The sequence below is a fragment of the Carcharhinus amblyrhynchos genome, chromosome 18 (assembly GCF_965287045.1).
Source record: "Carcharhinus amblyrhynchos chromosome 18, sCarAmb.v2.hapA, whole genome shotgun sequence".
NCBI lineage: Eukaryota > Metazoa > Chordata > Chondrichthyes > Carcharhiniformes > Carcharhinidae > Carcharhinus > Carcharhinus amblyrhynchos.
The window spans coordinates 6,168,965-6,181,674 of NC_137341.1; the positions used below are offsets into that span (position 1 = coordinate 6,168,965).

The 12,710-nt window shown below is 54.3% G+C and overlaps 1 protein-coding gene across 1 annotated transcript in view; it reads right to left on the reverse strand.

Moving 5' to 3' along the window:
* Positions 1-5,598: 5,598 nt before the first annotated feature.
* Positions 5,599-12,710, reverse strand: part of rab40c (RAB40c, member RAS oncogene family) — an 87,640-nt gene continuing 80,528 nt past the window's right edge. Inside the window, exons 5-6 of the mRNA XM_080206066.1 lie at positions 11,607-11,829; positions 5,599-7,319 (exon numbers count right to left, since the gene is read on the reverse strand). Of these exons, the coding sequence (XP_080062192.1) occupies positions 7,042-7,319; positions 11,607-11,829 (501 nt within the window). The 3' untranslated portion in view covers positions 5,599-7,041. The remainder of the gene's footprint in view (positions 7,320-11,606; positions 11,830-12,710) is intronic.

The following is a 12,710-nucleotide window of genomic DNA, read 5'->3' on the forward strand; positions in this document are numbered from 1 at the left end:
GGGGAGATAGGGGAGGGGACATAGGGGAGGGGAGGGATAGGGGAAGGGACATAGGGGAGGGAGGGGGAGGGGACATAGGGGAGGGGAAGGGGAGGGGACATAGGGGAGGGGATATAGGGGAGGGGAGGGATAGGGGAAGGGACATAGGGGAGGGGGAGATAGGGGAGGGGACATAGGGGAGGGGAGGGATAGGGGAAGGGACATAGGGGAGGGAGGGAGGGGACTATAGGGAGGGGATATAGGGGAGGGGAGGGATAGGGGAAGGGACATAGGGGAGGGGAGGGGGAGGGGAGATAGGGGAGGGGAAGGGGACGGAGGGGAGGGGAGGGGAGGGGAAGGGGAAGGGACATAGGGGAGGGGAGGGGGAGGGGACATAGGGGGAGGGGAAGATAGGGGAGGGGACATAGGGAGGGGAGGGGAGGGATAGGGAAGGGACATAGGGGAGGGGAGGGGACATAGGGAGGGGAGGGGAGGGGACATAGGGGAGGGGAGGGATAGGGGAGGGGAGGGGACATAGGGTAGGGGAGGGGACATAGGGGAGGGGAGGGATAGGGGAGGGGAGGGGAGGGGACATAGGGGAGGGGACATAGGGGGATAGGGGAGGGGGGATAGGGGAGGGGAGGGGACATAGGGGAGGGGGGACATAGGGGGAGAGGGGACATAGGGGAGAGGGGACATAGGGGAGGGGAGGGGAAGGGGACATAGGGGAGGGGAGGGGATAGACATAGGGGAGGGGAGGGGACATGGGGACATAGGGGAGGGGAGGGATAGGGGAGGGGAGGGGAGGGGACATAGGGGAGGGGAGGGGATAGACATAGGGGAGGGGAGGGGAGGGGACATAGGGGAGGGGAGGGATAGGGGAGGGGAGGGGACATAGGGGAGGGGAGGGGACATAGGGGAGGGGAGGGATAGGGGAGGGGAGGGGAGGGGACATAGGGGAGGGGACATAGGGGGGATAGGGGAGGGGGATAGGGGAGGGGAGGGGACATAGGGGAGGGGGGGACATAGGGGAGAGGGGACATAGGGGAGGGGAGGGGAGGGGACATAGGGGAGGGGAGGGATAGGGGAGGGGAGGGGAGGGGACATAGGGGAGGGGAGGGGATAGACATAGGGGAGGGGAGGGGACATGGGGACATAGGGGAGGGGAGGGATAGGGGAGGGGAGGGGAGGGGACATAGGGGAGGGGAGGGGATAGACATAGGGGAGGGGAGGGGACATAGGGGAGGGGAGGGATAGGGGAGGGGACATAGGGGAGGGGAGGGGACATAGGGGAGGGGAGGGGATAGACATAGGGGAGGGGAGGGGAGGGGACATAGGGGAGGGAGGGATAGGGGAGGGGACATAGGGGAGGGGAGGGGACATAGGGGAGGGGAGGGATAGGGAGGGGAGGGGAGGGGACATAGGGGAGGGGAGGGATAGGGGAGGGGAGGGGAGGGGACATAGGGGAGGGGAGGGATAGGGGAGGGGAGGGGACATAGGGGAGGGGGGGACATAGGGGAGAGGGGACATAGGGGAGGGGAGGGGGAGGGGACATAGGGGAGGGGAGGGGAGGGGACATAGGGGAGGGGGAGGGGGAGGGGAGGGGACATAGGGGAGGGGACATAGGGGACGGGGAGGGGACATAGGGGAGGGGACATAGGGGACGGGAGGGGACATAGGGGAGGGGACATAGGGGAGGGGAGGGGGAGGGGAGGGGGAGGGGGAGGGGAGGGGACGGGAGGGGACATAGGGGAGGGGACATAGGGGAGGGGGAGGGGGAGGGGAGGGGACATAGGGGAGGGGACATAGGGACGGGAGGGGACATAGGGGAGGGGAGGGGGAGGGGAGGGGACATAGGGGAGGGGACATAGGGGACGGGAGGGGACATAGGGGAGGGGACATAGGGGAGGGGACATAGGGGAGGGGAGGGGACATAGGGAGGGGAGGGGAGGGGAGGGGACATAGGGGAGGGGAGGGGACATAGGGGAGGGGACATAGGGGGAGGGGAGGGGGAGGGGAGGGGGAGGGGGAGGGGAGGGGACGGGAGGGACATAGGGGAGGGGACATAGGGGAGGGGGAGGGGGAGGGGAGGGGACATAGGGGAGGGGACATAGGGGACGGGAGGGGACATAGGGGAGGGGAGGGGGAGGGGAGGGGACATAGGGGAGGGACATAGGGGACGGGAGGGGACATAGGGGAGGGGACATAGGGGAGGGGACATAGGGGAGGGGAGGGGACATAGGGGAGGGGAGGGGAGGGGAGGGGACATAGGGGAGGGGAGGGATAGGGGAGGGGAGGGGACATAGGGGAGGGGAGGGGACATAGGGGAGGGGACATAGGGGGGATAGGGGAGGGGGGATAGGGGAGGGGAGGGGACATAGGGGAGGGGGGGACATAGGGGAGAGGGGACATAGGGGAGGGGACGGAGGGGAAGGGGAGGGGAGGGGACATAGGGGAGGGGACGGAGGGGAAGGGGAGGGGAGGGGACATAGGGGAGGGGACGAAGGGGAGGGGACATAGGGGAGGGGACATAGGGGAGGGGAAGGGGACATAGGGGAGGGGAAGGGGACATAGGGGAGGGGACATAGGGGAGGGGAAGGGAGAGGAAGGGGAGGGGACATAGGGGAGGGGACATAGGGGGGATAGGGGAGGGGAGGGGACATAGGGAGTGGGGGACATAGGGGAGAGGGGACATAGGGGAGGGGAGGGGACATAGGGGAGGGGACATGGGGGAGGGGAGGGGAAGGGGAGGGGACGAAGGGGAGGGGACGGGAGGGGACATAGGGGACATAGGGGAGGGGACATAGGGACATAGGGGAGGGGACATAGGGGAGGGGACAGAGGGGAGGGGAGGGGACAGAGGGGAGGGGACAGAGGGGAGGGGACATAGGGGAGGGGACATAGGGGAGGGGACATAGGGGACATAGGGGAGGGGACATAGGGGAGGGGACAGAGGGGAGGGGAGGGGACAGAGGGGAGGGGACAGAGGGGAGGGGACAGAGGGGAGGGGACATAGGGGAGGGGAGGGGAGGGGACATAGGGGAGGGGAGGGGAGGGGAGGGGACATAGGGGAGGGGAGGGATAGGGGAGGGGAGGGGACATAGGGGAGGGGAGGGGACATAGGGGAGGGGACATAGGGGGGATAGGGGAGGGGGGATAGGGGAGGGGAGGGGACATAGGGGAGGGGGGGACATAGGGGAGAGGGGACATAGGGGAGGGGAGGGGAGGGGACATAGGGGAGGGGAGGGATAGGGGAGGGGAGGGGAGGGGACATAGGGGAGGGAGGGGACATAGGGGAGGGGAGGGATAGGGGAGGGGAGGGGACATAGGGGAGGGGAGGGGATAGACATAGGGGAGGGGAGGGGAGGGAGGGGACATAGGGGAGGGGAGGGGACATAGGGGAGGGGAGGGGAGGGGACATAGGGGAGGGGAAGGGGAGGGGACATAGGGGAGGGGAGGGGACATAGGGGAGGGGAAGGGAAGGGGAGGGGACATAGGGGAGGGGAGGGGACATAGGGGAGGGGAGGGGACATAGGGGAGGGGAAGGGGAGGGGACATAGGGGAGGGGAGGGGAGGGGGAGGGGAGGGGACATAGGGGAGGGGGAGGGGAGGGGAGGGGACATAGGGGAGGGGAAGGGGAGGGGACATAGGGGAGGGGAGGGGAGGGGAGGGGAGGGGACATAGGGGAGGGGGAGGGGAGGGAGGGGACATAGGGGAGGGGAAGGGGAGGGGACATAGGGGAGGGGAAGGGAAGGGGAGGGGGACATAGGGGAGTGGAGGGGACATAGGGGAGGGGAGGGGAGGGGACATAGGGGAGGGGGGAGGGGAGGGGACATAGGGGAGGGGAGGGGAGATAGGGGAGGGGAAGGGGAGGGGAGATGAGGGATAGGGGAGGGGACATAGGGGAGGGGAGATGAGGGAGGGGACATAGGGGAGGGGACATAGGGGAGGGGAGGGGAGGGGAGGGGACATAGGGGAGGGATAGGGGACGGAGGGGATATAGGGGAGGGGAGGGGAGGGGACATAGGGGAGGGATAGGGGAGGGGACATAGGGGAGGGGACGTAGGAGAGGGGAGGGGACATAGGGAGGGGAGGTATAGGGGGATAGGGGAGGGGAGGGGGAGGTATCGGGGGATAGGGGAGGGGAGGAGACATAGGGGAGGGGAGGGGACATAGGGGAGGGGACATAGGGGAGGGGAGGGGACATGGGGGGGAGGGATAGGGGAGGGGAGGGGAGGGGACATGGGGGGGAGGGATAGGGTGGGGAGGTAGGGGAGGGGACATAGGGGACAGAGGGGAGGGGACAGAGTGGAGGGGACATGGGGGAGGGGAGGGGACATAGGGGAGGGTTCAAGTAGTTCACTGCAGAATTCTCAAACTCTCACCTGCTCACGTGGCCACAATGTTTACATGGCTGATCCTGTAACTTTCTCGTTCACGCAAAAACCCTACGATTTTGCTGGTAGGGGATTCAGCAAAGCTGAAGTTACTGAAGATCGAGAGGAACTTATGGCCTACTAACTATATGCTGATCTAATTTCTGAAACTAATTTCCACATTCTACATAAAACTCATCAACCACTCCCTGTTTAGTAATTCATGGGACGGGGGGGTGTCGCTCACCAGGCAGCATTTATTGCCCGTCTGTAGTCGCCATTGGAGGACAGTTAAGAGTCCGTCGCCTTGCTGTGGCTCTGGAGTCACATGTCGTCCAAACCGGGTGAGGATGGCAGATTTCCTTCCCTAAAGGTCATTAAAGAATCGGATGGATTTTTCTGACAATCGACAGTGGTTTCACTGTTCGAGTAGATTTTTAATGCCCGATATTTCACCAACAATGTTTAACTTTTATTTGACAGCTTGCCCTTAAACAAGCTGGCCAACTTACTGTCTGAGGGGTAGTTTATATCTTCCCATCTCAACGATGACACCTCTCATCTTATATAACTCACAGGGCCATTTTTCACACTGAACCGTGAAGGAGGCAAAGCTGTTTCACTTCCCAGTTCAAATCTTCCTGTTTCCAATCTATGCTTCGCGCCTCCATAGAGCTGGTGTCAAACCCGACAGCTGCTAAAGCCCGCTTCCTTCCTGAAGTTTTTTAAAAAAGCTTGTCTGGACAGGTTGCGAATGAACCCACGACGCTCTCCGTTTCGTCCGGTGAGCGAGCAGGCAGGTTCTGGAATCCGCTCCCATCGTTAAATATCTTTTTTTAAAACAATCCGTCTCTCGTTGCCCTCGGAGGGCAGTTGCGGGTCAACCGCGTCGCCGTGACTCTGGAGTCACGCGTAGGCCAGACCGGCTTCGGACGGCAGCTTTCCCTCCCTAAAGGACGTTAGTGAACCGGATGGGTTTTTCTGACTATCAACAATGGTTTCACGGCTGTCAGTAGATTCTTAATTTCAGATTTTTCTTTATTGAATTCGAATTCCGCCCTCTGCTGTGGCGGGATTCGAACCGGGTTCCCAGAACGTCAGCTGAGTTTCCGGATTAATAATTTACTGATAATACCGCTACGCCGTCGTCTCCCGTAGTTTGGATTTCTTGAACTGTTTTTTCCTGTCGTGCGTAACGTAATTCAATAATTGGAAGACGACAGACCGGGCACCTTATTTTGCAAAAAAAAATGTATTTCACAGTTGAACGTTGAAACTGTACAAAGAAAAATGCCAATAAAACACTTAAAAATCATTCTCAAGTGTCACACAGCAGCTATAATAAATGTGAAATAGTGTTTTACATAATTAACCATTTTACTTCAATTGTTCCTTTTTTTTCAAAAAGACTAGGTGACACTGCAACTATTATCCAGTTCAGATGCAGAAGGTTGCCTATCTTCAGTGTTACGGTTGGTCTCTCCTATGCGTTCTCTCCGTTTAGTCCGTTTACCTTTGACAAAGTGTCGTCACGATAGAAAGCTGTTATAATTAGTGGGCAAAATGCAATTTTTTTTACAGAAAGAAGAGAAACGCTTACAAAAGAGAGAGACGATTCTATTTCTTTCCCGTTATTAGAAAGGGTGAAAGGGGTGAGAGAAGTGACAAGGTCCTTCCGGTGTACTACAAACGCTAACGTCGTCGCTCCACGCGCTTTTGTTCCGACGACCTGAAAGGACGCGAGAAGACCGACCGAAAGGTTTCCCGTTCGGTCGATTTAGAGAATTTTCATTTACGCTTCGATTTCGCCGGGAGAATTTTTCGTCGTCGACTTCGAGCCGCTCGAGGTCGTCGAAAATAACGTCGTGCTCGATTTGTCCGGAAGTCGGAGACGGAGAGTAAATCCTCGTCGCTTAAATAAGGAGACGACTTTTTGCTGACGTGGAAGACGGTTAAAGTAGCGCTAAATCGACGATGGCGTCGTACGTTACGACGGAGAAAAATATTAGCGATTAGTCTGTAGCGTATAAATTAAATAGTAATAGGTATTATTAATCTTTGTGTTAAGAATCGTGGAAAACGTTTTGACCTCGTCGGTCAACCTTTTATCTCGAGTTGTCCCGGTCTATAGAAGATAAAGATGCAAGGCGTGGTTAAGGTATGAAAGGCCACGTGCAGGCCGTCGCAGGCTAGATATAGTCTATAATATTAACAAGGCACGGATTTTAGTGACGCTAGTAAGGATTATAGTAGCGAGAGCGTTCTTTGCGTTTGTACTGGTTCGATTCCCAGAGATTCTTCTTTCCGGCCGCGTAGCGATAATATATTAGTCACGAGGACAAAGGTAAAGATTTATGTTCTGATCAAAGCCGTGTAAACGTGCCAATACCACCTTTCTTAAAATCGCTTGTCCCTTTATTAACAGTGGCACCTGCAAACCTTCGAAACGCTCTGGTTTGAAATTTCAGTGCAAATCGTCAAAACGAAATCGAACGAGCGTCTGTTTCGACTGGCGTGTTTACTCGTCGATCGAAAACAGACGAGTTCCTTTGAAAAATGCAGGAGCGCGTCTTCGTTTGGTCCGGTGGGAAGCCGCGAGAACCGTTTCGCGGGAGTTCGGGTTCCGAGCTTGACCGGCCGGACGAAGTTATCGTCGAACGGGAGAGCTCGAAACGAAACCTTTTCGCTAAGAGATTTTGCAGTTCGTGCGCGTGCAGCTCTGAGGTGGACTCTGTGGCGGCCGAGGGGGTTTCGTCGATCTCTTCAGGCTGTTCCCCTTGCTGCCGCCGCTGCCGGAGGCCAGCGAGTACGAACGTCCGTGCATCATGACGGCGTTCATTCCGTTGGCCATGGAGAAAGACTTGAGGTGACTTTTTATGGCGACGGGTAGCGGTAGTTTGTCGATAAGATGAACGGGCGTGCAAGAAACAATGGCTCGACAACAAAGGTCTTGCAGCGTGAAAACTGTGGAAAGAAAGAAAAAGACGAAGCTTAAATTTAACCCGAATCCGCCAGAAAACTGCAACGTTATCGATTACTTTCGAGCGCGGAGATATTAAAGTCTAGTTTTGACCAGCCCGATAAAATACCGAAGACGGTGGACGAGAGTCGACGCTTCGCCGGGCTGAATTTTGCCTTTTTTACCGCAGTGTCACGTCGGGCAGGAAAAGCAGAGGGTAGCGCACCGGCTTCGCGGCTGGCTTTTCCTGTCGTGTTTTAACGGCCTCGTCGACGATAAGCGACAGAGTCGCTCCCGTAACGGCACGCGGGATTTGAACGAGCGACAGTGCCGGAGGGCGGTGGCTGGGCGTGAAACCCTTCCCGATAAGTAATATCTGGGCTGGGGTGAGGGCGATCGATAGGGGAAATCCCACGGGCGTAAAAGCTGTTTCTCGATTCCCACTTGATCCCTCTGCCGTTCTTGCTCCCTCCCCCTCCCTCCCAAAAAAATGGAAACGAGTAATCCCCCGCTTTCTTTGAAGGGTTTACTATTAAGATTGCTCGAGGGTGAGACGGGATAAACGTCGGGAGGATTTTCCACTCGTGGGAGAGTGTAGGACCAGAGGGGACACGCTCCGAATAACCGAGCGCTCGCTTTAGACAGATCTGAGGAAGAATTTCTTCTCTCAAAGAGTGGTGCATCTTTGGAATTCTTTACCCCAGGAAGTTGTGGAGGCCGAATCCTTGAACGTTTTCAGGGCCAAGATCGATCGGCTTTTAATCGGTCGGGGATTACGGAGAGGAGGTAGGAAAGCGGACGTGTCAGATCGGCCGTGATCGTATTAAATGGCCTACCCCTGTTCCTATTTCTTACGGTCTTATTACTCTATTAAAAAGGTAAAGTCGTCGCGGAACCGGACGACCGGAGGGTGCTCTCCCTTTTGAGGAGGAGAGCTCGCCGGTGGTGGTTTAACCTGAGGATCGCCACACCTCAAGCGAGGACTACATTCAGAAGGCAGGGCTTCGTCGATAACCTCGAGACTAAGGGCGGTCACAAATTACCACGATTTTCTGGATGTGTGCACCCACGCAGAAGCCGTTTTAAGTTATAGCTTCAGTGATACTGTAATGTGGTTTCAAAGACAACAATCAAATTTTCAAGATTTCATTTGGGGAATTTGTCTCATAAAAACAATGAAGAATTATAGTAGCAAGAGCATTGTTTGCATTTGTACTGGTTCAACTCCCAGAGATTCTTCTTTCCGCCGCGTAGCAATAATATATTAGTCGTGAGCGCTAATTTATAGAAAACGTCAGATGCCAAATAAATCGAGTTACGACGAATCGACAACCGTGCGTGTTTTATCTTGGAGCAACTCAAACTGGTGACGGTTTTTGACACAGGCCCGATCTAAACAATGACAACAGATGTAACGGCAAACTAAGTGCCAAAGGATTCTCTTTTGGAATGAAACAGGGTTAGTATTTATCATTTTAATTCGAAAATAATCACTATTGTATTTCAAGTGGTTTCTGGGCCGGTAGACAGTTCTGCCTGCTGATTGCTGTGCAAATATTTTTTGAATGCCTGTGGAGATTGGTTTTTCATCCCTTCGTAGACAATGGGGTGGGGGGGGGGGGGGGGGGGGGGGGGCGGGCGGGTGGAATCAAACTCAGCTTTGGTCTTCCCAAAGAACAATCTCAAAATACCTTGGCTCTCGGCCTTTTATGCGTGAATTCTGCTTACAAACCCATTTTTCCTGTGCAATTTGTAGAACAATTTAATCTTATAAAAGGACTCAATAAATCAAAAGTTTGCCTAAAATCATATGGCCTGCTAATCCCATATGTGAATAACGAAGCTGGAAGCCTTGACTATTTTCACTTGCGCTACCAGGTTTGCTCGCTTGGGGGCAGACGTAGTTGCAAAATTACACTGACGTCTGAACAAAATATATTGCATCGACTGTTTGTTCTGTGTGCAATGTAAGTCTTTTAAAAAAACTGACGATCCTTCGTGCGTTATTTGAAGTACAGAGTCCAAAGATGTGCAGGTTCGGTGAAACGTCCCTCTGTGTCCCGAGATACGTCGGTTAGACGGATGAGCCGTGGGAAGTGTGCGTGGTTACGGGGTTGGAGCGAGGGAGAGGCCTGGGTAAAATACTCTGCAGCGGAATCAGCGCAGACTCAATGGGCCGAATAGCCTCTTCTGCACTGTCGGGATTCTGTGATTTCCTTTGGAAAAGTGCCAAAATTTCAAGGTCAAATTTGGCGTCATTTTAAACCGAAACAAAGGTTGATAATGTATCAGGAGAAGTGGCTCAAAGTTACAAAATATTTTTACGCTCACGTGTATCAAGTCCAAATGAAGCAACTGTTCTCGAAATGTCTTTTTTTTTAAAATGTGGCGTCTCGTGTACGTTATTGCAGAGGGTCAGTGCAGAAGAGGCTATTCGGCCCATTGAACCTGCACTGATTCTGTGGCAGAGTATTTTACCATGTGGAGATGCCGGCTTCGGACTGGGGAAAGCGCAGTAAAAAGCCTGACGACGCCAGGTTTAAGTCCGACCGATTTATCGGATAGTAAACTCGCAAGCTTTCGGGGTTTGTCCTTTCGTCGGGTGAACGGAGAGTTCTGGCCTCAGACGGAGCACGCGACGGCACGGACGGTTTACGGATTACCGATTAGAATGCGAGTCTTTACGATTAACCTGCTGATCGAGTCTTAAACTGGCAGAGTATTTTACCCAGGCCTCTTCCTTGTTCTGTCCCTGTAATCCCACACATTTCCTACAGCTCATCCGTCTAACCTACGTATCTTGGGACACAAAGGGACAATTCGCCGTGCCTGTACAGCCTTGGAGTCGATACTTCAAATATTGCACCGAGGACGGTCATTTTTTAAAAAGGCACGTTAAATGTAAAAGTATTCAGAGAACGTAATGGTCCATAGTAGTCCGTCACTTGAAAAAAATCTCGAGTCAGAACGTGCCCTGTGATCGGAAATTTGATGTCTCGCAAAAGGTCCTGTGAACGTCCGACAGCACCAAGGCAGCGATAGCAGGGGTTTAAAAAGGCCGAAACAAAAAAGTTATCGGTTTGTGACGTCACTTTAGTGCCTCAAATTCCTGCCTCGATCTCCAACCGCAGAAAGTTGTTTTCTTCCCTGTTTATTCCTATATTTCAAGAAGATTTTCATCTCCTCTTTGATTCTGTTCCTTCCCCAAGTAACTATTCATGCAATTCTGCCAGGTCTAGTAGCCCTCTGACACCTCGTTCAAAATGGACATTGACGAACGCTAGGCAGACGTGGAGGAACTGGAGCGGAGTCAAATCTGGATCTCAGCAGACGTCCGCACACACTTTGGTAGGAAGAACGGTAGGAAGGACTATTACTTACGGGGCGAAAAACCGCAGCAGGCGACGGTGCAGAGGGACCTCGGGGTCCTTGTGCGTGAGATGCAAAAACCCAGCTTGCAGGTGCAGCAGGTCGTCAGGAAGGCGAATGGGATGCTGGCCTTCATAGCGAGGGGGATTGAATATAAAAGTAGGGAGGTCTTGCTGCGGCTGTATAGGGCATCGGTGAGGCCGCAGCTGGAGTACCGTGTGCGGTTTTGGGCGCCGCACCTGCGCAAAGATATTTTGGCCTTGGAGGGAGTGCAGAGAAGGTTTACTAGGCTGATACCAGAGTTGAGGGGGTTGAGCTGTGAGGAGAGGCTGAATAAACTGGGCTTGTACTCGTTAGAGTTCAGAAGAATGAGGGGAGATCTCGTTGAGACGTATAAGATGATGAATGGGATGGATAGGATAGAGGTGGAGAGACTCTTCCCGCTCAAAAAATACAGTAGGACTAGGGGGCACAGCCTCAAGATAAAAGGGGGGCGGTTTAGAACGGAGTCGAGGAGGAACTTCTTCACTCAAAGGGTGGTGAATCTCTGGAATTCTCTGCCCGTTGAAGTGGTGGAGGCTGCCTCGCTAAATATTTTTAAGACGCGGGTTGATGGGTTTTTGATAAAAGAGAGGGGATTAAGGGTTATGGGGAGAGGGCGGGAAAGTGGAACTGAGCAGCGACAGATCAGCCGTGATCTTATTGAATGGCGGGGCAGGCTCGAAGGGCTAGATGGCCTACTCCTGCTCCTAGTTCTTACGTTCTTATGTTCTTACGAGCACTTTCAAGCGGGAATCAAAGAATAGTTCAGGACCGCTCAGGTCGTTTGCTTTCAGATCAGTCGTGACCGAATACGCCTATCGATACGCTTTAGCTGTAACGTTCCGAAGAACGAACGTTAAAAATCAAATAACGTTTCTTACCTCTGTTTGGTTTCCAGAACCTTTCCATGCCGTGTCTCATCAGCACAATTCGCGACAGTTCTGTGAAGGACTCGGTCACGTTGAAGTTGCAGAGCGGGCTGACTTCGAAGAAAGTCATCCCGTTTTTCTCGGCGTAAGCACGTGCCTGTTCGGTGGGAACCTGCCGCTTGAAGGCGAGATGCAACCTGTTACCGACCAAGATTCTTGGTACGCCTGGAGCGTGCTGCAAAGAAAATATAAAACCGGTTGATATTTTGTACACTGTGCACGTTTGCTGGTGTAAAACCCGTTCTTGTATTTTTCAGACAAACGGTATTGATGCTTTAAATGAAATTTTCTCTGATTCAAGTTATTCGTGACTTGCGTCCAGACAGTATCAAACTTTGTCAGCGATAGTATTTTTATCGGTCGTCGGTTGAAACCCTTCCAGAGACTTAGTCGTCTGACAATGTCAGCCTCCCTAACCTGACGTGTGGACGAGATGCTTAAACCGAGGCCCTCGCTGGTCAGTTAGCTCGGCATTTTTTTGAAAAATCGTACCGCTGCCCTTGACCGTGTCAAAACTTCCCCAGCTTCCTATCTCCGACCCTCCGTCTGTTTGCGCTCGTCGGAAACCTCTGCTGCCTGCGTCGTAGCTCGTACTAAGTTCTGTTCGCTCGGCGTCGTCGCGCTCGCCACCTGTCTGATAATGCCTCAATTTTAAAATCCTCACCTTGGTTTTTAAATTCTTCCGTGCCCTAACTCTCCCTATCTGTGTAACCTCTTCAGATCTACAACATTCAGATTCCTGCACTCCTCGAATTCATAGAACATAGAACATTACAGCGCAGAACAGGCCCTTCGGCCCACGATGTTGCGCCGACCAGCTTTTAAAACAAAACACTAACCCGCTAATCTAAACCGATCCCATTTCGTCCATAAACCTATCCACAGATCTCTTAAACGCCCCCAAACTAGGCGCATTTACAACTGCAGCTGGCAGGGCATTCCAGTCCCTCACCACCCTCTGGGTAAAGAACCTACCCCTGACATCAGTCCTATAACTACCCCCCCTTAATTTCAAGTCGTGCCCCCTCGTGCTAGCTTTCTCCATCCTAGGAAAAA